Source organism: Suricata suricatta, chromosome 8 (genome assembly GCF_006229205.1).
Source record: "Suricata suricatta isolate VVHF042 chromosome 8, meerkat_22Aug2017_6uvM2_HiC, whole genome shotgun sequence".
NCBI lineage: Eukaryota > Metazoa > Chordata > Mammalia > Carnivora > Herpestidae > Suricata > Suricata suricatta.
In genome coordinates, this window is record NC_043707.1 from 59,311,434 (window position 1) to 59,337,899 (window position 26,466).

Here is a 26,466-nt window from a genome sequence, read left to right on the forward strand (position 1 = left end):
GGGGGGGGGGGGGGGGGGGGGGGGGGGGGGGGAAGAAAGCACTTTTATTATTTGGGTTTAGAAACTGGGTTTCTCAACCTTGACACTACTGACATTAGGGGCTGGGTAATTCTTTTTGTGGGCGGCTGTCCTCTGCATTGTTGGATATTTAGCAGCATCTCTGGCTTTACTTACTAGATGCCAGGAACACTCAGCTGTGACAACCAAAATGTTTCAAACAATACCAAGTGTCTCCTGGCAGGCAAAATCACCATAAGAACCAGTGGGTAAAAAACAACAAAAACCAGTGGGTAAAAATGTGTACAAGTGGTCTCAACTACGTGATACTTAAGACAAAAAGATGGAAACATACACCCCATTATATCATAAGTCACAGATTCAGTTGGATGCCCACAGTTGAAAACCAAATCTTGTCATGCAAAGTATTTTCACTTATCTTGCAATCTTCCCTCAAGGGGACAATAACAAGATTCCTTCCTCTCCGGGAATACCAATCAGCTTGTAAGGATCTAGACATATTCTACTACTGTCACCAAAGGCATTCATCTTCCAGATGTCAAATTCGGTGAAGTAGAAGGACTTAGAGTGAGAACAAAACTCTTCTATCATAAATCTCATTTTTTGATCAAGTGATGTTTATCTCATCTTTTAATATATAAGTGAACTGGGCAGTTTAAATACGCGTTGAAGGGCCAACTGTATACTGTTTGACAGTACAATTATATGTGTAACTATCATCAAACAAAATTGTAGTCTTTGTTATCGATTTTAAAAGGAGTCCATTCTTACATGATTTTAAACCTTTCTTTCTCCCTTTCAGCAGTTATAAGTTGCTGTCAGAAGACTGTACTCAAATAAATATTTTTTAAGTTTTTATTTTAATCACTTGGTGCTCCTTACAAGTGCACTCCTTAATCCCCATCACCTATTTCACCCATCTCCCCTTCGGTAACCATTAGTTTGTTTTCTACAATTAAAGAGTTGTAGGTCTAAAAAATTTTTTCAAAAGTTTCTCAACTTTTGCATTTGATAATCGCATTCACAAAGAAGCGATTATCATTCACAAAACAAGCAGAACACAATTAGTGAAACCCTGGGATGACTATTCTTTCTAAATTACCTTTACCCTAACCTCAGGAAGCGGGAGAGTGGGCGGACTGTAAGAAACGGCAGTCTGGAGTAAAATTAAGATCGAGTATTACTAAGAATTAGGATCAAAATAAACGGGTCACTGCTGGCGCTGCTTTATTAGTACAAGAAACCACTGCACTTCACTAAGACGCATCATCGCTCCCTAGGGAGAGCAGGACTGCGCTTAGTACAGGAAAACCTGGGATATCCAGGGGACAGAAGCAGAAATCTGTTAAAGGCGAGTTGCCGGACCAAAAAACTTATTTTCAACTCTCGAGAGGGTAGGGCAATACCAGACCTCCGCAGCTCCAGCGTGTTCCCCACAAAATCTTTTCCCTACTGCCACCACCATCCTGCAGAACCGCTTCTTCTTTTCCACATAGTAACTGCATCGACCCTCAGCTGGAAAGTCAGTCGTGTGCGGGGTCTGCGCAGAAGCCGCCATAATTCAGGGTTCGTTTGGATTGGCAAACATTGGGCGAAGAGAAGAAAAGTTTCCCGCTTCCCTTGGGTCCTCTTCCCTTAACAAATATGGCGACTACGGGTCCTGCCACGCAGCCTAATACCCGGAACTACCGCCCGTCCCCTGAAAAACCGGAAGAAACTGATGGTGGCCGACGAGGTCCAAATCTCCTGCGCCCTCCCTCGGTTTCTGTTTCCCCGCCTCCTCAGCGGAAGCCAGGCGCCAAACTCAAATTTTAGCAGGGCCGGGACGCCTCTCGGCGACTTCCGCGGGCCGGGCCTGCTGGACTATTCTTCTCACTGGCACGGGCAGCAGTCCAACATGAGCCAGGTTCTGTTCCAGGAACTAGTCCCGCTGCAGGTGAAATGCAAAGACTGCGAGGAGAGGTGAGGTTCCGCGTTAACCCGCGTCCGCGGGTGGCGGTTGGGGTCCGGCCAAGGAGGGGGCGCGGGGGGAAGATGGCGGCTCTGGCCGGAAAGCGCCGGCTTGCAGTAGGGTGTGCGGAGGGTGTCCCGCGACGCCGAGAGAACTGCAGGTGGAACCCTGTGTTACTTCTCTCACCAAGTTGGCCGTTGCTGACGGCACAGAAGGGAGGGTATAGAGGAAATGGGAACCTGGTCGGCCTCGAGCTAATTAAAAAAAAAATATATATATATATATACACACACACACACACACACACACACAAAGCTCTGACCCTAATCGTGGAAAGTATAGCCACACCCTCCCGTTTTGAGACAAAGTTAATTTTGTCCGAAGAAGTGGAATAATTTACACATAATTTACACGAGGGCTCACAACAAATTCATTGCACGGCCGGCGCTAGAACTCAGACCTTGGCTACCAGTCCTTTTTTCGCTCTCCTTTGAATTATATGGGAAGTAAATTTAAGCTACGGCTTAAAAAAGCTTTTAAGGTGTATCGTCTTTTCTTCACATTAGTTACTAAAAATAAGTTACGTTTAATCGCCTGAAAACAGTAGGGGGAAGCTATACATTTCATTTATTCATTCAACGAATACTGCTTCCTGGCAAAACACCTGGCTGCGTAGTGGGGCTGTAGTGGCCAGGAAGAACAGTTCTTGTTTTCCTTGAGTTTAGAGACCAGTAGGGGGAGGAAATAAGGCCAGTCTCACAGATAAATGCAGAATTACCACTTTGACACAGGAAATGGTGCTGTAGCTCTTAACAGATTGGATTACAAGTCAGGAGATTTGTTTTGTCTCCGTTCCACCACCTGTTAGTTGACTCTTCTCTGAACCTTGTTTCCTCATTTGTGAAACTGACATAAAGTGCCTCAGCTGAGGATATGAGCATCCTGTCTGAAACTGTATGTGGAAACTAAATGGTGTGGAAATGTGAGGTTAAAAATGAAGACATTATGGGGACCTGGGTGGCTCAGTCTGTTAAGGGTGGGACTCTTGATTTCGGCTCAGGTCATGATCCCGGTTGGGGCTCTGGTGCTGACAGCGTGGAACGTGCTTGGGATTCTCTCTTTACATCTCTCTGTTTCCTCCCCCACTTGGTCTCTCTCGAAATAAATATTTAAAAAAAATGAAGACATTGCTTTATTGAGTAATATGAAACCAGTACATAGTTAAGAATTAGGCCTAAAATCAATCTGCAAGCCAGGCAAGGACATGATAGCCAAAGTATCAGCTGCATTGGAGATCTGTAGTGTATTTGAGTTGGTCATTCTTCTGTGCTGTCCAGTATGAGAGCCACATGTGGTCAATGTGGTTATTGTTGAAATGCGGCTAATCTGAACTGATGTGTGTAAGAGTAGAATGCACACTGAGTTTTGAAGACTTACTTTGAAAAAGAATGTAAAGTAACTCAATTTTTAAGTTGATTGTGAAGATTTGGATATATTGGATATATCTAATATATGTTGGATATAAATTATTAATTTTATTAACATAGTATTAATAAATATGTCCTGTATATCATAAACATTGGATTATTTATATTTAACATATAGGGTATATTTAATAAAATATTAAAATTTACCTGTTCCTTTTAATTTTTTAAATGTGGTTTCTAGAAAATTTTAAATTATAATAGTGGCTCATATTTGTGGCCTCCATTGTATCTCTGTTGAACAGTACTGTTCTAGAATGATTATAGAAGTATAAGGGGGGAAGCATCATTTCTGATTCCAATATGGACCTCTTAGCTTTTTTCCATTTCATTGTATTGTCATCACAGTTATCTTGTTAAAGCACATTGTCAACCTTTTTACTCCTCTTGTTTAGAAACCTTTGGTATATTCCTGTCACCTGTAGCAGGAGTCAGCAGCCTAGAGCCCATGGGCCAGGTGGCCTTCTACCTGTTTATGTAAATAAAGTTTTATTGGAACACAGCCATTCTCATTTAAGAATTGTCTGCAGGTGCCTGGGTGGTGCAGGTGTTTGAGTGTCTGACTCTGGCTCAGGTCATGATCTTACAGTTCGTGGATTAGAGCCCCGTGTTGGGCTCTGTGCTGATGGCTGGAAGCCTGGAGCCTGCCTCAGATTCTGTGTCTCCCTGTCTCTGCCCCTCCTTCCCCCGTGCTCGCTCGCTCGCTCTCTCAAGAATAAACAAACATTTTAAAAAATGTTTTTTAATTAAAGAATTGTATGGCTGCTTTTGTCCCATCAGGGCAGATAAAAGTAATTGTGACAGAGACCTATGGCCTGCAAAGCCTAAGGTGTTTACTATCTGGCCCTTAACAGAAAATATGCTGATCCTCGACCTATAGGAAAAACTATCCAGATATTAGTTAAATATTCAGGGTCAGTTCAGCTCAACAAATATTTATGAATACTATGTACCAGGAATTGTCTTACATGCTGGATTGTCAAGAGTACTCCCTGTTACCTCCCCTGTCTCCCAACAACAACAAAACAGTTTTCATGGTCAGCCTCAGGGAACTCACTTTAATAGGAGAAACAAAAAGAACTTTAGAGAAGCAGCATAGCACAGGTTGAGAGTTCAGGGTCTGGTTTAAATCCCACTTCTGCCACTTATTGACTGTTTGATTTGCTACAATCGGTTTATTTCTCTGTGTCTTATCTTTTTTTTTTTTTTTAATGTTTTATTTGTTTTTGAGAGAGTGAGAGCGTGAGAGCAGGGGAGGGGGGGGTGGGGAGGGGGGAACAGAGGATCCAAAGCAGGCTTCCCGCTGTCAGCCGAATGTGGGGCTCAGAACTCACAAACTGTGATATCATGACCTGAGCTGAAGGTGGATGTTCAACTGACTGAGCCACCCAGGTACCCCCTCTGTGTTATCTTTAAATTGATGATGATAAGATTGATGATGATTAGAAGTACCTCCCTCCTAGGATTATTATGAGCATGAAATGAGTTAATATATACAAAGTGCTTTGAACAGTGCTTGGAGGATATTAAGCATTTACTAAACATTAGCTATCATTATTATTTTAATGTTTCTTTAGTTATTTTGAGAGAGAGAGAGTGAGTAGGGGAGGAGCAGAGAGAATCCCAAGCAGGCTCTGCACTGTCAGCACAGAGCCTGACGTAGGGCTCCATCCCATGAGCCATGAGATCATGACCTGAGCTGAAATCAAGAGTTGGACGCTTAACTGACCCCAGCCACGCACCCCAAATATTAGTTATTATGTTTTTTAGGGATATCATTTTTATTTATTTATTTTTAATTAATTTTTAAACTAACATAAGAGTTTCTTACAGTTTGTCATTCTCCCTGTTTTTAAAATCTTTTTGCTTTCCTTATGTTCATCTGTTTTGTATCTTAAATTCCACAGATGAGTGAAGTCATAGGTATTTGTCTTTCTCTGACTAATTTTGCTTAGCATAATACACTCTAGCTTCCATACACATTGTTGGAAATGGCAAGATTTCATTCTTTCTGATTGTGAGTAATATTCCATTGCATATATGTACCACATCTTCTTTATCCATTCATCAGTTGATGGACATTTGGGCTCTTTCCATACTTTGACTATCTATTGTCAGTAGTGCTGTTATATAGGGGTGCATGTGCCCCTGCGAAACAGCATTCCTGTATCCTTTGGATAAATACCTAGTAGGGCAATTGCTGGGTCATAGGGTCGTCGTCTATTTTTAATTTTTTGAGGAACCTCCATACTGTTATCCAGAGTGGCTGCACCAGTTTTCATAACCACCAGCAGTGCAAAAATGTTTCTCTGCATCCTCGCCAACATCTGTTATAGCCTGAGTTGTTAATTTTAGCCACTCTGACAGGTGTAAGGTGGTATCTCAGTGTGGTTTTGATTTGTATTTCCCTGATGATGAATGATGTTGAGCCTCTTTTCATCTGTCTTTTAGCCATCTGGATGTCTTCTTTGGAAAAGTGTCTTTTCATGTCTTTTACCCATTTCTTCACTGGATTATTTGTTTTTTGGGTGTTGGGTTTGATAAGTCCTTTATAGATTTTGGATAGTAACCCTTTATCTGATATGTCATTTGTAAAACCTTCTCCCATTCTGTTGGTTGCCTTTTAGTTTTGCTGAGTGTTTCTTTGCTGTGCAGAAGCTTTTTAACTTGATGAGGTTTCAATAGTTTATTTTTGCTTTTGTTTCCCTTGCCTTCAGAGACATGTCGAGTAAGAAGTTGCTGTGGCTCAGGTCAAAGAGGTTGATGCCTGTTTTCTTCTCTAGGATTTTGAGGGCTTCCTGTCTTATGTTTAGGTCTTTCATCCATTTTGAGTTTATTTTTGTGTGTGGTGTAATAAAGTCCAGTTTCATTCTTCTGCATGTCCCTGTCTAGTTTCCCCAACACCATTGCCTGAAGAGACTTGTCTTTTTTCCATTGGATATTCGTTCCTTCTTTGTCAAAGATTAATTGGCCATGCATTTGTGGGTCCATTTCTGTGGGTCCGTGTTCTGTTCCATTGATCTCTGTGTCTGTTTCTGTGCCAGTATCATACTGTCTTTATGATTACAGCTTTGTAGTACATACGAAGTCTGGAATTGCGATGCCTCCAGCTTTGGTTTTCTTTTTCAGGACTGCTTTGGCTATTCAGGGTCTTTTCTGGTTCCATACATATTTTAGGATTGTTTATTCTAGCTCTGTGAAGAATGCTGGTGTTATTTTGATGGAGGTTGCCCAAACATTAGTTATTATAAAAGTGTGATTAAAAAATAAGTAAATAAATGTTATAATATAGTGTTATATAAATAATTTATTGTGTAATTAATACATAAGGTGACATCACTTTTTGTGTACTAAAGTCATAGAGAAGAAGAAACTTCAGTGGAATATAGTGGTAATGCTTAGAGAACCCTGGAGGAAAGTGATGCAAAATTTTGAAGCCCATGGTTCAACACTTGCTTTTTCATTTTTGTTTTGTGACTTCTTCTCCCTGTATCCTAGTCACACAACTACTGGTTATCCCTTTCGTGTGCCTGATACTCTCTTAATATCTTACCTTTTATTCCCGCTATTCTCCCTGCCTCAGTTGCTTTTTCTTTCATAACCTTCAAGGTCTATCCTAAATCCCTTCATTATATGGAATTTTTCAGAGTTGCCTAGGTTGAAATTAATTGCCTTTATTCATTTATTAGATAGCAGAGTGAAGGTGTAAGGTCTGAGTTCTAATTCGGGCTCTGCAAGATGACCTTAACCACATCTGTAACCTGTGCACCTCAGGTTCTTCCTTTGTAAAACAGCACATAACATTTACTCAACAAGATTATTAAGTAAAATATGTGTAAAGCACCTGGTAGCTACTCATTAGTGTAGGTACTCAGTGTTAGTAACCCTTCCCTTCCTTTTCTTGAAGCACTTAAATCAAGTAAATCTGAGCAGAGTCATTTAATCTGATCTCAGTTGAAGACATGGACCGTATTTATTTGTTTGTATCCCTGGCATCCAGCATACTACCTGGCTTAAAGCGGGTTTTATTTGTCAGAATTGAGAGTGTAAGGTCACAGCTCCTAGGTGGCAGAGGTGGGCTAGAATCCAGTTCTGCTAATGCCAAATCTAACTGATGGGATGTTATGTGAATTTATGTATTGTTTACAGTATGACATTTATTTATTAATTTTTAATTTTTTAAGTTTATTTTTGAGAGAGAGAGTGCAAGCTATTTTGAGAAATAGCATTTTTATGAGTTTTTATTGACTTGTTTTATATTCCTATAATCATTACAATGGAGAAAATAAGATTGTGATTTCAAATACTATATTTTCTGAAAGTTGAGACTTTTCTACAGTATATTTTGGGGTTGTAGGAAGAGATTTAATCTATGGGCCTTTCCTCCTCTTTCTCCCAACGTTAATGTATTATAGATATTTGGAATATATGCAACAATATCATTAATAGGCTTATAAAATTATATTAATGTGATTATTCCAGTATTATCTAAAAAATACTTTATTAGTTGGCTTTTTTTAAACAAATTTATCAAGCATGATATGACTATTTGTTTTTAAGGTTTTCTTTCTTTCTTTTTTTTTTTTTTTCCTCTAAAGTTTGTTTATTTTGAGAGAGACAGATGGCACCAGTGGGGGAGGGGCAGAGAGAGGGAGAAAGAGAGAATCCCAAGCAGGCTCCACACTGTCAGTGCAGAGCCCATTGCAGGGCTTGAACTCATGAACTGCAAGGCTGTAACCTGAGCTGAACCTGAACTGAAACCAAGAGTTGGACACTTAATCACATAAGCCACCCAGGTACTCCTCCACCCCTCCTCCCCTTTTTCTTTAAGAAAGGGCAAGTAAGGGAGGGGGGCAGAAGGAGAGAGAGAAAATCTTAAGTAGTGTCCAGGCTCAGCACAGAGCCCTGATGTGAGGCTTGATCCTTGGACCCTGAGAACATGACCTAAGCCAAAATCAAGAGTTGGATGATCAACCACTCAGGTGCCCCCATAGGAATTTAGAAAGCATACATCACAGGGGCACCTGGGTGACTCAGTTGGTTAAGTGGCCGACTTCGGCTTAAATAAACGTTAAGAAAAATTTTAAAAAGAAAGTGTACATCACCATAAAAAGTTATCTACTACAGTATCATGCCCTCTGTGGCAGCATGTTTTTGAGAAAACTTCAGAAGACAAAAACCAAAGATAATGACATTGTAGATTGAAAAGGCCCTCACAAATCTAACTAATTTCACTTATCTTACAAATTAGAAAATTGAAAGGTTATTTTTCCCCCAAGAACACTTAATTTAAGTAGAATTGGATTAGAAATCTAATCTGTTTCACATATAATGCCTATATACTAGAAAGATATAAAACATTCTCTTGTTTTAGTAAAACCTTGGTTTGCGGGCATAATTTATTCTGGAAATGTGCTCGTAATCCAAAGCATTTGTGTATCAATGCGAATTTCCCCTAAGAAATAATGAAAACTCAGATGATTCATTTCATAACCCAAAAATATTAATATAAAGATGATTACAAGGGGTTCCTGGGTGACTCAGTTGATAAATGTCCCGACCTTTGCCTTCAGCTCAGGTCATGATCTCGCTGGTTGGGGAGTTTGAGCCCAGAGAAGGGCTCTGCATTGACAATGTGGAGAGCCTGCTTGGGATTCTCTCTCTTTCCTTCTCTTTCTGTCCTTTCCTCCCCCTCTCTCAAAATAAATAAACCTCAGAAAATGATTATGCTACTATAATACAAAATAATAAAATACAAAATGTGAAGAAAAATAAATTAACCTCCACTTACCTTTGAAGAACCTTCATGGCTGGTGTGAGACGAGTGAGAGGAGGGCAGCTTTGACTATCACCAGTGGAATCACTGGTACCTATTGGCTCAGTGGAATCTTTTTTTCATGCAGCTTTAAGCAGGAACTTATGGGGCGCCTGGGTGGCTCAGTCGGTTGAGCACCCGACTTCAGCTCAGGTCATGATCTCACGATTTGTGGGTTCAAGCCCTGCATCAGGCTCTGTGCTGACAGCTAGCTCAGAGCATGGAGCCTGCTTCAGATTCTGTACCTCCCTCTCTCTCTGACCTTCCCCTGCTCACACTGTCTCTCTCTGTCTTTCAGAAATAAATAAAAAACATCAAAAAAATTTTTTTAAAAAAGAAGGAACTTATTGGAGCACCTGGGTGGCTCAGTCAGTTGAGCGTCCAGCTTTGGCTCAGGTCATGATCTCGCATTTCATGGGTTCGAGCCCCGCGTCGGGCTCTGTGCTGACAGCTAGCTCAGACCCTGGAGCCTGCTTCAGATTCTGTGTCTCCCACTCTCTCTGAGCCTCCCCTGCTCATGTTGTCTCTCTCTCTCTCTCTCGAAAATAAAACATTAAAAAAAAGGAACTTCTCCAATGACACTTGCTTTTGGCTCCTTTTGAGGATTTCAGGGAAACGTGACATTGCATTGTCATTAAACAGGTTGCTCGCACTGCTACAGCCTTATTTGGGTGGTGCTTTTCTACAAAATTTTGCACTGGTTCCCACATTTTACACATCTTAATCTCACTTGAAATGAAGGTTTTTCTCTGCTTATTTCTCCTCTTCCTCTGCAGACAAGATGCAGACGTCTGCAATTTCGGCCCCTCACATACAGTTTCCTTCTTAACTTCCACTGTAATCATCTCCTCCTTACCTCCTTTCTTTTCAACCTTTTTCTACATGGGGGCTGTTGTATACACTTGGATGGATGTTGACTACATTATAGTATTAATAAACTCTTATCGTATACTGTATTTAATGTATCTGGCAATAAAAGCAGCAGAGGAAAGGGTCTCTATGTGCAGATAGCCTGACCTAGAATGAAGCAGAGCATTCCTAAGCATACTCTTGTATGGAAAAGCTGTCCATTGGTGCTTTGAAGTGACAAAAATACACTAGTGCCAGTTGTGGGCAACTTTCATCGTTGTGAAAAATCACTAATTTTTGCCAAACACTGCAGATTGAGACTGAGTATCCAAGCATGGGGAAGGATCACCCACAATTCCACAGAGAGAAGAACCATTGGCTCACTTGTGATCATGGGATATCGGCATCATGTATAACATTGCAAGCTCGAGTATCAAGTTAAAGTTTCTCAGAAACTTTTGCTATCATGCAGAGCACTCGCAGAACAAGTTACTTGGAATCCAGGGTTTTACTGTTAATTCTTTCTATCTGTGCGAATGCTGTTCATTCCTTTTCAGATAACAAGTTATGGTAATCGTAGTATATGGTAACCTCGTCATACTAAGATTTAGCAACCAATCATGTTCAATAGGAAATTTAATTAAAATGACATTTTTAAAAGGCAATATAAAAATTGTAAGTTAGAGCATAAAATCTGAACAATTGAATCTAGCTGTGGTCAGCTGTTACCAAGTTTTTTGATCAACACTCAGTCTATACTTTTTACTTCTATAGTAGGTAAGTAGCAGAATGTGGCAAAAATTTAAAACATATCTTTTTTTTAAATCTTTTATTTTAATGTTTTTATTTAATGTTGAGAGATAGAGACCGGGCATGAATGGGGTAGCGACAGAGAGAGGGGAAGACACAGAATCTGAAGCAGGCTTCAGGCTTTGAGCCTTCAGCACAGAGCCCAAAGCAGGGCTCGAACTCCCAAACTGTGAGATCATGACCTGAGTTGAAGTCAGACGTTTAACCAACTGAGCCACCCAGGTGCCTCTAAAACACATCTTTAGAAAATTATCTTAAAATGGAATCAATTCTATTTTTACTTTTGTTTCCTGCACCTCAGGGAAAAGCCGTTGTTATTTACTACTAGCAGGATACAGGACACTTGTGCAGAGATTTTTTTCCTGCCAATTTTCTCTTTATTTCTTCAAGTATTTAAACATTTTTGTTCAGTTTGATTAATGGTTTTGAGCACCTTTGTTTATATGCCACTGTCTGGTGTTGAATTCTCTAAGATGCAGTAGAGACTGAAAAGCTATGGTCTCTTTAGAAAGAGTTTAGGGACACCTGGGTGGCTCAGTCAGGTAGGTGTCCCACGTTGGCTCAGGTCATGATCTCACTGCTTGTGAGTCTGAGCCCTGCATAGGGCTGACAGCTCGGAGCCTGGAGCCTGCTTCAGATTCTGTCTGTCTGTCTGTCTGTCTCTCTTTCTCTCTCTCTCTCTCTCTCTCTCTCTCTCTCTCTCTCTCTCTCCCTCTCCCCCCCCCCCCCCCCCCCCCGCCCCTCTCCTGATTGCATTCTGTCTCTCTCTCTCAAAATTAAACATTAAAAATTTTTTTTAATGTTTTAAAATAAGAGTTTAGAGTTACTCTGTGTCTGGGTTAAGGTTGATAATAAACTTGTTGACAGTACTTCTGTGGATATACTAAATAGGGAGTATATTGAGCAGATGTAGTTAGTGGGTTTTGTGAATGCATAAGAAGGAATAGGTCATCCTGTTTTCTTAATTGTCGACATGCTGTATATTCTAGTGCTAATATATTTGTTTTTAATTAATATAATATATTTAGTTTTTAAATGGAATTTCCCATAAATCAGTTTGATCAATTGGTGATTTTTTTTAATGTGGAAAGTTGTTATTAATAGTTTGTCTGGCTTTCAGTAGATGCTATTTTAGAATCAGGGCAGTAAGGTTATATTCTAGGCTAGTAATGGGAATTCCACATCATTTATTTCATTTAATTCTCACAACAACCGCATTTTATAGGAGAGAAAAATATAGATAGTTATTGATTAAAAACCTGATTACCTATTAGTAGAAAGACAAGAACTTAAAACTTCAAATCCAGTTGCTTTCCAAATATCCGTTTTTAACATAGGGAACATCTGTGGAAGATCTTGCAGTTTAATACAGAAAAACTTCAGCTAACACAAATAAATGACAGTGATAACTCATTCTCTGCAAATGTTTCTGACAGTTGGGTATATCTTTTCATACAGGAGAGTAAGTGTTAGAGTGAGCATTGAACTACAATCAGTTTCTAATCCAGTTCACAGAAAGGTTGGTATTTCTTTTGAAACACATTTTTTCCTTTTTTAAAATATAATTTCTGTACATAATAATTTTTGTTATTTAAGAATGTGCGATCTTTTGTTACACTCCTCTTTTTAGTTTTGGGTCAGTTTGTAACTTGCAAATCTGGGGTGTTAGAATCTACAAAGACAATGATATTTCTAAAGCATACAGGAAGAATTGGGGATTGGGAGAATTGGGGTTAAGTTTTCCCAGTGCACTTCTAAGTTGCTAGAATATGTATTTTGCTACCCTGTAGAATTGGCATTTCAAGTTTTAAATGCGAGAATAGAATGAATTGGAGCACTGCAGAGAGATATCTTTTGAATCTTTGACTTTTGAAGGGAGGCATTGAGAGCATCGGTCCCGTATGATCTTCGAAGGTCTGAGTCCTTAACAGTGATATGGATACAGAGTAGATGACTAAGAAATACAGCGTCTATTTTCTCTGTATCATATGCTTTCCCTACATGTGAAGATTCAAGAACCTTGTAGAATTAGTAGTAGTTTCAGTTTTTAATAGCATTTTGAGGTAGAGTTCAAGACGTACCTAAGTAGAAGCTGCTTTAAGAGCAGGACCTTCTGACGCAGAGCAAATACCTAAATGGCCTGCTGTACCTCTTCATTTTCTAACTGCTCATAAGTGGTTTAGGTTTTCCTAGAACCCTGACAGTTCCTCAGTACCCATGAGTAGATTCTGTTTCAAATTGGGAGCTAATTCTTTACCTTACTTCTTTATTAGGCTCCATCATCTTGTTGCTATGCCCGTTTTCCTTACTACATTATTCACAGAAGTGTGTAATTTCTGTGTACTTCTCTGTCCGCTTTAGCCACTGTGATGCTCTGCCACACTGTAAATTTATGTAGAAAGTATCTTTATGAAAGATACTCACTTCAGTTAAAATTGAAAACAGATGGGCTTCCGTGTCAACGGCCACCTGGAGTAGGAGAAATAGGACCTCAGGTGACACCTTGGCAACACGTTACTTGATACCCCTGTCCTCTGCCTGAGAGACAAATGCTCCTTTTCTAGGGTAGATCATTGCTTGGTTTCAGCTAATGTATTGCCACTTTGGAAATATCAGACAATTAACTTGCGGGAAACAGAAAATATAATTGAGTATGATATGGTCAGTGGATGAATGTTTTTGTCATGGTGTAGTGCAGCAAAGACTGGGTCTCAGTTTTCCTAAGTCTCTAAGAGGATGTATTCCTTAACTTTCAACGCTGGTATTTAACTTGTTTTATAGACCCCCACAAGGCTCTGACGGACAGAATATCTATCTACCCCTGTTTAAGAATCTTAAGTCCCTTAAAGACTAATGAAATGAAAACCCAGCAGCACCAAAAAACAAAGTCATCTAAAGTATAATGGTGACACATTGTTGTTATTAGATAATTTCACTTCTAAGAACGAAGGAATTATATTAAAAGCCAGATCTATTAAAACGTTGAAAAGTAACCATCTTTCTTTTAGGATTTAGTTGTCCGTCTGACTGATGATACGGATCCGTTTTTTCTGTATAACCTTGTTATATCTGAGGAAGATTTTCAAAGGTAATTAAATTTGTTTTTCTGGGTTTTTTAAATAATATTTTATTTACTTTTGAAAGAGAGAGAGAAACAGAGAAACCAAGTGAGAGTGGGGGAGGGTGGAGAGAGAGGGAGACACAGAATTCGAAGCAGTCTCCTGGGTGAACTGCAAGATCATGACCTGAGCCAAAGTCAGACACTCAACCAGATGAGCCACCTGGGCACCCCAGGGTGTTTTTGAAAGTAAATATTTCACAGCTTACCAGAGTTCTGCTTCAAACAGCCCAGAAATTTGGAACTTTAGCTAAGTATATTGACCTTTTATTTCCTACTGAATAAATTCTATGAAAAGCAAAGTTCCCTAGCTTAGTTCATGATTATAATGGGTGTTCAGTAAATAAAAATATTTCAAGGTTTTAATTACAAGTAAAAATAGTAATTAAAATTTTTAAATTCTCTTTTCTTGTCTTCTGTATAGTTTAAAATTCCAGCAAGGCCTTCTGGTAGACTTCTTAGCTTTCCCACAAAAATTTATTGATCTCCTTCAGCAGTGTACTCAAGAACATGCCAAAGAAATTCCAAGGTAAGTCTTGGGAGAGCTCTACCTCATTAAAACTCTCTCAAGACAAACTCTTCTTTGTAAGACAAATTGATGGCAACATATTTTCTGTGTTAAAAGTACACCTGTCTATTTTTAAAACTGGGTTTAGGGCTCTATTAAATATCAAATTTTAAGGAATCATGGTTAAAATTAGAAATATTTACTCCTTAATTTTCATGTCTTGACAGAGCCACTGAAATATTTAACATCATCAAATATGTGTTTTTATAATAAACTTGGAAAAGGAGAATAAGATTTTGTGTTGTTGTCTATTCATATCTACATACGAATACATGCATATATATATTTATACATACATACATACATATATATATTCGTGTGATTCAAAAGCCTGATCCTTTCATTGCAAATTTCACCAACCTTTTATCTGTTGGTGTCATCAATTGATTATTTAAATCAATTACTTCATTAGAAACTACAAAGTTATGCATTTTTAATTTTGCCATTCTTTTTATATTAGGTATAATTTTTCTTATAAAGAAGAACTTTTCTCCATCTGGGCTATTTGATTATTCTGAAAATTCATACAGGAAAGAATAAATGCTTATTAATTGTCAATTAATGCTTTAAATTGTCAATTTTTAGAATAAAGAGTTGTTACTCTGGTTTCTCTGTGCTTTCAGCGGGTTTTTTTTGTTTTTTCATCTGTCTTTCATAATGAACTCATGGAGATATGTATATTCATTGTTTCAATGAACTCTTTTTCTGTTTCTTGCCCAATTTTTCCATTTTACTGTTAAACCAGTTTATTCACTTTAACCATTGGGAGTCCTTTTATGTTGGCCCCCATGATTCCTCCCTTTCCTGATAATTCTAATTATTAATGATGTGCTGGAACTTATGATTCAATGGGAAAGTTTCAGTATCTAATAGGTATTGTTATGTTGTGACCCTTTCTTTTCAAAGGTTTTTGCTGCAGTTAGTTTCTCCAGCACATATTTTGGATAACTCACCTGCCTTTTTAAATGTGGTAGAGACAAATCCTTTTAAGCATCTTACACACCTCTCGCTAAAACTTTTACCTGGAAATGATGTGGAAATAAAGAAATTTTTAGCCTGCTGTTTGAAAAGTAGCAAGGTAGGCTTTAAATTTATTTTTTTAAATAAGTATCAAAAGTCTTTGATAAATCACTGAAAAGCTATTTGTTTTCAGAGTAAAGTATTTTTAAAGATGCCTAGTAAATTTTTATAATGTGTAAAGGATTTATTTTTATTTTATCTTTTTTAAAGTCAGGGTACAGTGAGGATAGAACTGGACCAAAAATTGAAAAACCAGGTGCCATCGTTTTTATTAATTTTCTGTAATCTGAGGCAGTTCACTTAAGCTGTTGGTGTCATGGTTATATCCGTTTCTAGAGAACTATGGAGATATCTACTACCCTATTGCACTTCTCTCAAATGAGGAAAGATGTATGAAAGTGTCTTGAGAGTTACAGAGTGCTCTTTAACTTTGTAAGATATATGCAGCAAAGGAACAACATTGGGATGCTCTTCCTCGTTTTCACAGTCTTTAGTCAAAGGCTCTAGATTAGAGCCTCTCAAACTGTAATGGTACACAAATCCCCTGGGTATCTTGCTCATTCAGAGTGTGAGTCAGAAGGTTTGAGGTGGAAGCTGAAGCTCTGCATTTTTAACAAACTCCTGGGATGATGCTTACACTATGTTTTGCTAAACTTGGAGTAGCACAGCTACAGATGATTACATTGTAAACTGCTTAATTTTATTATTTTTATAAATAGGAAGAAAAATTATCATTGATGCAATCACTAGATGATGTTACTAGGCAACTGAATTTTACACAGAAGGTAATTCAGATTTCATTTTGTCTTTTTAAGTCATCCAAACATTGGCTTTGAATAGCTTCTTGAATCCTATCCAGGCTTTTGTGTATGATTTTTTAAAACCATGTTACCTTTGATTCCCTCTCCTTTTTGCCACGTTTCCCCTACCAGTAAATTATCTTAATCTGATGCTTCTCTGATACTTGATTCCATCCAGACATTTCTGTTAACTTCAGTATATGACACATTCCTTCCAAATCTCCATTAAATAATATCTAGTACCTGTCACATGTTCTTTGCTCATTTCTCCTGTCTAAAATGACTTTTCAGTTTACATCTTCTAAATCTTTCTTTTCCATACTTGTGTTATGAATTATTTTGATAGGCTCATCATCATTTAAATCATAGCTACTCTCTTTTTGCCTGTACTCCTTGAACCTCCTTAGAGAGGACCAAAGTACCTGAAAGTGGCATGGCTTCAGGCAGAAATGGTCCTGCACAACACAGCTCATCCAGGAACCTCTGTTACTGGGTATTTGGTGTAAAAATGAACCACTCCTTAAGACTGACTTGCTCTACCCTGGGTAGACATTTATATCTTCATATCAGAGGAGAGGATTTGGTGGTGAAGAGCCAGATTTAACTGAAAGGTTAAAGATAGTTACGCTTGACTTCTGGGCTGCACTAGCTCTAAAATTGCTTTTATTCTAATCTTATTTCCTAAAATTAAAAAAAAAATCTGTGTAGGAAAAGGCATTGAGTATATTTTGGAAAGCTGTGATTCCTTTTCTTTAATATCCTTTGTAAATATTGCCATGTTCTAAGCTAGTAAAATTCACAAGACTGTCTTAATATTTTGTATTGAACTCCTAATACAGACCTTATCAGAAAAAATCCAAGAATTAGATAAGCTACAGAATGAATGGGCATCACACACAGCTGCATTGTCAAATAAACATTCCCAGGAACTAACAAACGAGAAAGAAAAGGCCTTGCAGGTATGAACATTGAGTGAAAATAGAAAATTATTTTTTGTTGCTGTTATTTTGTTAGTTGTAAAAGTAATATATGCTTGGTTTAAAGTGTTCAGACATTACAGAAATATATGAAAAATTAAGTTTCTCATTAAAAGTCTTACTATCCAGAGATAACTTATAAACTTTTTGATGTATGCTTTCTAGACTTGTCTCTTTATATGTAAATAATGTGTCGTTTAAAAGTATATATTTGTAAGTTTAGAAATACGTAAATTATGATTGTACACACGTCATGGGGTTTTTTTCTGTGCTAATGAGGTCCTACACTATATACTGATTGTAACTTTTTTCTATGTAACATGACATCATAGGTCATTGTTTTTGAATTAAATATTATTGTTTTTTAGTGGCTGCATAGTATTAATTGTTTAGAGATAACGTAAATTATTTAACTACTTACCTAAGTGATGGACATTTCAGTGCTTCAGTATCTTGGCTGATGCGAATACTATAGTGAACATTCTTTGTTCCTAGAAGTGAGATTGCAGGATATGCATATAACAGAGACCTCAGTGGGTATTGCAGATTTGCCAGCCCGGTCATACCAAATGGAATCTGAAAGATAGTGTATAATAGTACTTACTTTCCCATATATTTTTTAAAAATTTTTATTAAGTTGTTAATTTTAATTCCAGTATAGGTAACATACAGTGGCATATTATTTTCAGGTGTATAGTGACTCAACAATAATATATGTTACTCAGTGACCATCATAAAAAGTGTATTCTTTAATCTCCATTACCTGTTTCACCTTTCTGCCCACATACCTCCCCTCAGATAACTGTTGATTAGTTCTCTATAATTAGTGTCTCTTTCTTTTGTCTATCTTTTTTTTAGCTTTATCCATTTGTTTTGTTTCTGATATTCCTACATAGAAATGAAATCATATGGTATTTGTCTTTTTCTGACAGACTAACTTCACTGAACATTATACTCTAGCTCCATCCACGTTATTGCAAATGGCAAGAGTTCATTCTTTTTATGGCTGAATAATATTCCATTGTATGTATATGCCACATCTTCTTTATCCATTTGTCTATTGATAGATACTTTAATTGCTTCCATAATTTGGCTATTATAAATAATGCTGCAATGAACATAGGGTGCATATATGCTTTTGAATTAGTGTTTTTGTATTCTTTGGGTCCATACCCAGTATTGTGATTACTAGATTGCAGGGTAGTTCTATTTTTTTTTTTCTTTTTAAGTATATTTATATTCTTTAGTAATCTGTACAGCTAACCCGGAGCTCAAACCCATGACCGAGAGGTCAAGAGTCGCATGCCCTTCTGACAGTCTGCCAGGTGCCCCTGTGGGTAGTTCTATTTTTAATTTTTGGGGGGAACCTTTGTACACTTTTCCACATTATCTGCACCAATTTGCAGTCCCAGCAACAGTGCAAGAGGGTTCCTTTTTCTCCACCTTCTCACCAACACTTGTTTCTTGTGGTTTCAGTTGTAACCTTTCTGACAGGTGTGTGAGAGGATACCTCATTGTACTTTTGAATTAGGTTTTCTTGATGAATGATGTTGAACATCTTTTCATGTGTCTGTTGGCCATCTGTATGTCTTTGGGGAAACATCTGTTCATGTCTTCTGTCCATGTTTTCATTGGAGTGTGTGTGTGTGTGTGTGTGTGTGTGTGTGTGTGTTTTGGTATTGAGTTGTATCATTTCTTCATATATTTTGGATACTAACTGTTATATATATCGTTTGCAAATATCTTTATTCAGTAGGCTGCCTTTTAGTTTTGTTGTTTTCTTTGCTGTGCAGAAGCTTTTTATTCTGATGTAGTCCCAATAGTTTATTTTTGCTTTTATTTCCTTTGTCTCGGGAGACCTACCAAGAAAAATGTTTGCAGCCGATGTCAGAGAAATGATTGCCTGTGCTCTCTTCTAGGATTTTTATGGTTTCAGGTCTCACATTTAGGTCTTTAATCCATTTTGAGTTTATTTTGGGGTATGGTGGAACAAAGGAGTCCCGTTCGTTCTTTTGCATGTAGGTGTCCAGTTTTCCCAGCGTCTTTTTTTTTTGGAAAGACTGTTTTCTTCCCATTGGACACTCTCTCCTGCTTTATCATAGAACAATTGACCATATAATTGTGGGTTTATTTCTGGTCTTTCTGTCCTGTTTCATTGATCTTTGTATCTATTTTTATGCCAATACCATACTGTTTTGATTACTGGAGCGTTGTAATATAATTTGAAGTCAGAATTGTGGTACTTCCAGGCTTTTTTCCATCTAGATTGTTTTGGCCATTCAGGGTCTTTTGTGTTTCCATACAAATTTTAGGATTATTCTAGTTCTGTGAAAAATGGTGTTGGTATTTTGATAGGATGACATTTAATGTATATATTGCTTTGGGTGGTATAGATATTTTTTTAAAGTTTATTTATTTTGAGAGAAAGTTCGTGCAAACAGGAGGGGAGAGAGAGAGAGGGAGAGAGAGAATCCCAAGCAGGCTTTGCTCTGCCAGCCCAGAGCCTGATGCAGGGCTTGACCCCACGAACTGAAGGTCATGACCTGAGCTGAAATCTGGAGTTGGACACTTAACTGACTGAGCCACCCAAGTACTCTAGTATGGACATTCAAATGGGCACCTGGATGGCTCAGTCAGTTAAGCCTCCGGCTTCGGCTCAGGTCAGATCTCACGTTTGTGGGTTCGAGCCCCGCGTCGGGCTCTGTGCTGACAGCTAGCTCAGAGCCTGGAGCTTGCTTCCGGTTCTGTGTCTCCTTCTCTCTCTGCCCCTTCTGCTCTCATGCTCTGTCTCTCTCTGTATCAAAAATAAATAAAACATTAAAAAAAATTTATGAAAAAAAATAATAATTTGTTCTTCCAGTCCACGAGCATGGAATGTGTTGCCATTTGTTTGTGTTATCTTCAGGTTCTTTCATCAGTATTTATAGTTTTCAGAGTATTGGTCTTTCACTTCCTTGATGAAGTTTATTCCTAAGTACCTTATTTTTGATGCAATTGTAAATGGGATTACTTTCTTAGTTTCTCTTTCTGTGCTTCATTGTTAGATAAATGCAGTGGGAGGGTGCCTGGGTGGGTCAATTGGTTAAGTGTCCAGCTCTTGATTTCATCTCAGGTCTTGACTTCAGGATCAGGAGTTTAGGCCCAAGGGTCTTCAGTTCAAGCCCCATGTTGGGCTGTGTGCTGGGTGTGGGAAAAAGAAAAAAAAAGAGGCAATGCATTTCTGTATGTGGATTTTGTGTGCTGTGCTGTTACTGAATTCATTTATCAGTTCTAGTAACTGCTGGTGGAGTCTTTTGTGTTTTCTATATATTGTATAATAGCATCTGAAGGAATGAAAATTTTATTTCCTTACCAGTTTGGATGCCTTTTATTCCTTCATCTTGTCTGATTTCTGTGACTAAGACTTCCAGTACTATTTTGAATAAAAGTGGTGAGAATGGACATCCTTTTATTGTTCTGATCTAAGGGGGAAAGTTCTCAGTTTTTCACCATTCATTATGATGTAGCTGTGGGTTTTTCATATATGGCCTTTAATATGTTGAGGTACGTTCCCTCTAAACACACTTTGTTGAGGGTTTTTATCATGAATGGATCTTGTACGTTGTCGGATGCGTTTTCTGTGTCTATTGACATCATATGGTTTTATCCTTTTTGTTATTGATGTGATATATTACATTGATTTGCGAATTTTGAACCACCCTTGCAACCCAGGATTAAATCCCACTTGATTGTGGTGAATGATTTTTTTCTTTTATGTATTATTGGATTTGGTTTCCTAATATTTGTTGAGGATTTTTGTATCTATGTGTATCAGAGATAATTGGCCTATTATTCTCTCTTTTTGTAATATGTGTCTTTATTTGATTTTGGTATCAGAGTAACACAGGCCTCCTAAAATGAATTTGGAATGTTCCTTTCTCTTCTGGTTTTTGGGATAGTTTGAGAAGAACAGGTATTCACTACTCCTTAAATACTTGGTTGAATTTACCTATGAAGCCATTGAACTTTTGTTTGTGAAAGTTTTTTGATGACTGATTCAATTCCATTGTGGGTAATCAGTCTGTTCAAATTTTCTCTTTCTTCCTGATTCAGTTTTGGGATGTTACATGTTTTTAAGAATTTATCTATTTCCTCTAGGTTGTACAGTTTGTTGGCATGCAGTTTTCCATAATCTTTTTGTAACCTTTTGTATTTTTGTTGAGTTGGTTGTTATTTCTTTTCTTTTTTCTTTTTTCTTTTTTCTTTTCTTTTCTTTTCTTTTCTTTTCTTTTCTTTTCTTTTCTTTTCTTTTCTTTTCTTTTCCTCCCCTCCCCTCCCCTCCCCTCCCCTCCCCTTCTTTCCTTTTTCTTTTCTTTCCTTTTCTTTTCTTTGAGAGAGGGAGAGAGAGTGTGAGCAACGGAGGGGCAGAGAGAAGTAGAGAATTTCAAGCAAGCTCTATGCTGTCATGTGAAGCTAAATGCAGGGCTTGAGATCATGACCTGAGCCGAAACCAAGAGTCTGATGCCCAACCAGCTGAGCCATCCAGGCTCTCCTCTGCCCCTAATTTTTATTGTTTCTTTCCTTCTTCTACTGGTTTGGGGTTTTGTTTGTTCTTCTTTGTCTTGCTTATTTAGTTGTAAGGTTAGTTGTTTATTGGAGTTTTTTCTTATATTGCTTGCTATAAACTTCTCTCTTAGAACAGCTTTTGCTTCATCCCAAAGATTTTTGAACAATTTTGTTCACATTTTCATTTTTTCCCCACATATGTTTGATACCTGTTTCATTTCTTGGTTGTCCCATATATTTTTTACTAGCATGTTATTTTTAACCTCCATATATTTGTGTTCTTTCCAGATTTTTTTCTTTGATTTCTGATTTCATAGCATTGTGGTCAGAAAAGATGAATGCAATGACTTTGATCTTTTTGAATTAAGTGAGACTTATTTTGTGGTCTAGTATGTGATCTATTCTGGAGCATGTTTTTTGTGAAAAGAATATTCTGTTTTCAGATGGAATATTTTGGATATATCTGATAAATCCATCTTAACCAATGTGTTATTCAAAGCCATTGTGTCCTTGTTGCTACTCTGTTTGGATGATCTGTTCATTGATGTAAGTGGGATGTTAAAGTCCTTTAATATTACAGTATTATTGTCAATTAGCTCCTTTATGTTTGTTATTAGCTGTTTTATGTATTTGGGTGCTCCATATTGGGTGCATATATACTTAAATTTTCATATCTTCCTTGATGAAAGGATGAAAGATCTTTGATGATAACCATGTCTTCCTTTGTCTCTTGTTATAGTCTTTGTTTTAAAGTGAAATACCAGTTTACACTGCCATTCTGGGAGGGTGTGATAGTACTTCATAATAATGTGCACTTTTTTATATGCATATTGACCACTTGAGTATTCTCATATGAAGTTCAAGAATTCTCTTGCTTGTTCAAATTTTTAGCCCATTTAAATTTGTATATATATATTTTTTTTTATAACATTTATTTATTTTGAGAAAGTGCATGAGCGTGGGAGTGGCAGAGAGCGAGGTAGAGAGAGAATCCCAAACAGAGTCCACAATGTCAGTGCAGAGCCCTACATGGGGCTCTATCCTGTCAACTGTGAGATCATGATCTGAGATGAAATCAAGAGTTGGACGCTTAACTGTGCCACCCAGGTGCCCTTTGCCCATTTTTAAACTGGAGTTTTAGTATTTTGCTTATAGATTTGTAGGAATTTTTTGCATATTCTGGACATGAGTCCTTTGTGAGATATATGCTTTGTGAATATTTTCTGTCTGTGGCTTGCCTTTTTCGTTTCTGTATGGTATAAAGTAGGAATATTATATTTTTATTATGTATCATATAAACATTTACTCTCAGCCTGTTTTTGCCTTTTACTGTTATTTTTTGCTCTGTATAGTTCTTTTTATTTTAACATATCCAATATGTCAGTCTTTTTATGGTTTAAAATTTCATTTAATGTTTGGAAAGCCTCTCCTAACCAAAGACTCTGAGAGATTTTCCTCCAGTATTTTCTTTTAATACTTCTATTGGGGTTTTCTTTTTGTTGTATTTAACTTTTTTTTTAAATGTTTTTATTCATTTTTGAGAGCAAGAGAGAGTGTGTGTGCAGGTGTGCACATACATGAGCGGGGAGAGGCAGAAAGAGAAGGACAGAGGATCTGAAGCGGTCTCTGTGCTGACAGCAGTGAGCCTGGGGCAGGGATTGAACTCACAAACTACAAGATCATGACCTGAGCTGAAGTTGGATGCTTAATCAACTTAGCCACCCAAGTGCCCCTGTTGTATTTAACTGTTTAATCTGTTTGGAATGTATTTATGTGGAGTGCAGTATAAGATAGGTATTTTTTCTTGACATAAAATTAGTCCTTTGTTCCAATACCATATATTCCACTGATTTGAAGTGTAACCATTAATATATACAGTAAATTCCTTTTTATTTGAGCTTGTTTCTCCAATATTGGGGAGAACTAATCTCTTTGCAATTTTTTTATCCACTAGAAAGAATATTTTTTCATTTATTCAGGCCTTATTTAAAATAGGCTTATAGTTTACTATTTATTTCCCTTTCTTTTTTTCTTTTCCAGTTTTCATTAAATGTTGCCTAGAGAGTTTACAGGTTTTTGCTCTATAAATTGGACCATCTATGCCCCACTAGTGATAATTTTGTTTGTTGCTGATGTATATTCATGTCACACCCATTAATTGTAGATTATATTTACATATTCTAATAGTTTTGAAGCTGATTTTCTTAGGTTTTTCAGATAGATATATAATATAAAAAGATGTGAGGGGTGGCTCAGTTGTTTGAGCGTCCAACTTCAGCTCAGGTCATGATCTCACAGTTAGTTCGAGCCCCATATGAGGCTTTGTGCTCGCAGCTTGGAGCCTGGAGCCTGTTCATGCTCTGTCCTGTTTCTCTCTTTCTCAAAAACAAATTAATGTTAAAAAATGTGAATTTAAGTTTTCTTAATGTCTTTTTTCTTCTCATACAGAAATGCTAAATAACAGTGGAAAAGTTTACTCATTCCATTCTTTTTGTGGTAAATAATTTAAAATATCTCCCCTTCAGCAACGATGTTTGCTCTGTGTCTGAAAAAGTTTTCTTTTGTTTCTTGCTTTTTAACAGTTTTAGTCCAAAGAGTGCTACATCAGATAAAGGGAATCGGGGGGGTTTAATCAAATAATCATGTGAGTTTTTTTCACTTTTATCTAATAATGTAATAAACTATAATGGATTTTTGGGGTGCTTAGGTGCTTCAGCCAACTAAGCATCTGACTCTTGATTTTGGTTCAGGTCATGATCTCATGGTTCTTGAGTTTGAGCCCTGCATCATGCTCCTGGCTGACAGTGCAGACCCTCCTTGAGATTCTCTCTCTCTTTTTCTGTCCCTTCCCTGAGCTCACATTCTCTCACTCACTTACTCACTCTCTCTCTGAAAATAAATACACTTAAAAAAATGGTAAGTGTGGAACCATCTTTGAATTCATAGAATAATACTTAGTCAAAGAGATATTAAATATCTTATTGAATCAGTTTACAAATATATAATATAGGACATTTGTATTTACATTTGATCTTTGAACAACATAGGGGTTGGTAGTGCCAACCCTGCCTTGCAGTTGAAAATCCCCATATAACTTGACTCCCCAAAACTTAATTCGTAATAGTCTACTGGCAGCCTTACCAATAATATAAACAGCACATACTTTCTATGCTTTATGTATTGAATACTATATTCTTACTATAAAGTAAGCTAGAGAAAAGAAGGTAATGTTAAGAAAATTATAAGAAGAGGACACCAGGGTGGCTCAGTCAGTTAAGTATCTGACTTTGGCTCCTGTCATGATGTCATGGTTCATGAGTTTGAGCCCCACATCAAGGCTCTCTGCTGTCAGCACAGAGCCTGCTTCAGATCCTCTGTCCCCATCTCTTTTCTCTCTTTTCCTCCCTGTTTGTGCTCTCATTCTCTCTCTCTCAAAAATAAATTAAAAACATTAAAAAATTATAAGGAGAAAATACATGTATAGTACTCTAAAAAAAAAAAATTTCACATATAAGTGGATCTGCACGTTCAAACCTGTGTTGTTCAAGGGTCAGCAGTATATTGATAGTGAATTTGATCTGAGATTATCCTTTTTCTTTTCTTTTCTTTTTTAAAATAGTTTATTGTCAAATTGTTTTCCATACAGCACCCAGTGCTCTTCCCCATAAGTGCCCTCCTCCATCACCACCACCTCTTTTCCCCCTTCCCCTTCAATCCTCAGATCATTTTCAGCATTCAGTAGTCTCTCAAGTTTTGCATCCCTCTCTCTCCCCAACTCTGTTTCCCTCTTCCCCTCCCCCTGTTCCTCCATTAGGTTTCTCCTGTTGTCCTCTTAGACCTATGAGTGCAAACATATGGTATCTGTCCTCTGCCTGACTTATTTCACTTAGCATGACACCCTCAAGGTCCATCCACTTTCCTGCAAATGGCCATATTTCATTCTTTCTCATTGCCATGTAGTACTCCATTGTGTATATGTACCACATCTTCTTGATCCACTCATTAGGTGATGGACATCTAGGCTTTTTCCATGTTTTGGCTATTGTTGACATTGTTGCTATGAACATTGAGGTACATGTGCTCCTATGCATCAGCATTTCTGTATCCCTTGGGTAAATCCCTAGCAGTGCTATTGCTGGATCATAAGGGAGTTCTATGGATAGTTTTTCGAGGAACCTCCACACTGTTTTCCAGAGCGGCTGCACCAGTTTACATTCCACACCCTCACCAGCATCTATAGCCTTTGATTTATTCATTTTAGCCACTCTGACTGGCGTGAGGTGGTACCTCAGTGTGGTTTTGATTTGTGTTTCCCTGATGATGAGTGATGTTGAGCATTGTTTCATGTGCCTGTAGGCCATCTGCATGTCCTCTTTGGAGAAGTGTCTGTTTATGTCTTCTGCCCATTTCTTCACTGGGTTATCTGTTTTGTGGGTGTGAAGTTAGGGGAGTTCCTTGTATATTTTAGATACTAGCCCTTTATCTGATATGTCATTTGCAACTATCTTTTC

The 26,466-nt window shown here is 37.7% G+C and overlaps 2 protein-coding genes across 5 annotated transcripts in view; one reads left to right on the top strand and one right to left on the bottom strand.

The window, feature by feature from the left end:
* Positions 1-2,101, bottom strand: part of TRMT13 (tRNA methyltransferase 13 homolog) — a 19,720-nt gene extending 17,619 nt beyond the window's left edge. For all 3 annotated transcript variants that reach the window (XM_029946456.1, XM_029946455.1, XM_029946454.1), the window contains exon 1: positions 1,430-2,101. In XM_029946456.1, the coding sequence (XP_029802316.1) occupies positions 1,430-1,576 (147 nt within the window). In that variant the 5' untranslated portion in view covers positions 1,577-2,101. The remainder of the gene's footprint in view (positions 1-1,429) is intronic.
* SASS6 (SAS-6 centriolar assembly protein) overlaps positions 1,782-26,466 on the top strand; it is a 64,013-nt gene continuing 39,328 nt past the window's right edge. For both annotated transcript variants that reach the window (XM_029946450.1, XM_029946451.1), the window contains exons 1-7: positions 1,782-1,980; positions 12,386-12,446; positions 13,936-14,015; positions 14,470-14,574; positions 15,520-15,691; positions 16,353-16,418; positions 17,273-17,392. In XM_029946450.1, coding sequence (XP_029802310.1) covers positions 1,916-1,980; positions 12,386-12,446; positions 13,936-14,015; positions 14,470-14,574; positions 15,520-15,691; positions 16,353-16,418; positions 17,273-17,392 — 669 coding nt within the window. In that variant the 5' untranslated portion in view covers positions 1,782-1,915. The remainder of the gene's footprint in view (positions 1,981-12,385; positions 12,447-13,935; positions 14,016-14,469; positions 14,575-15,519; positions 15,692-16,352; positions 16,419-17,272; positions 17,393-26,466) is intronic.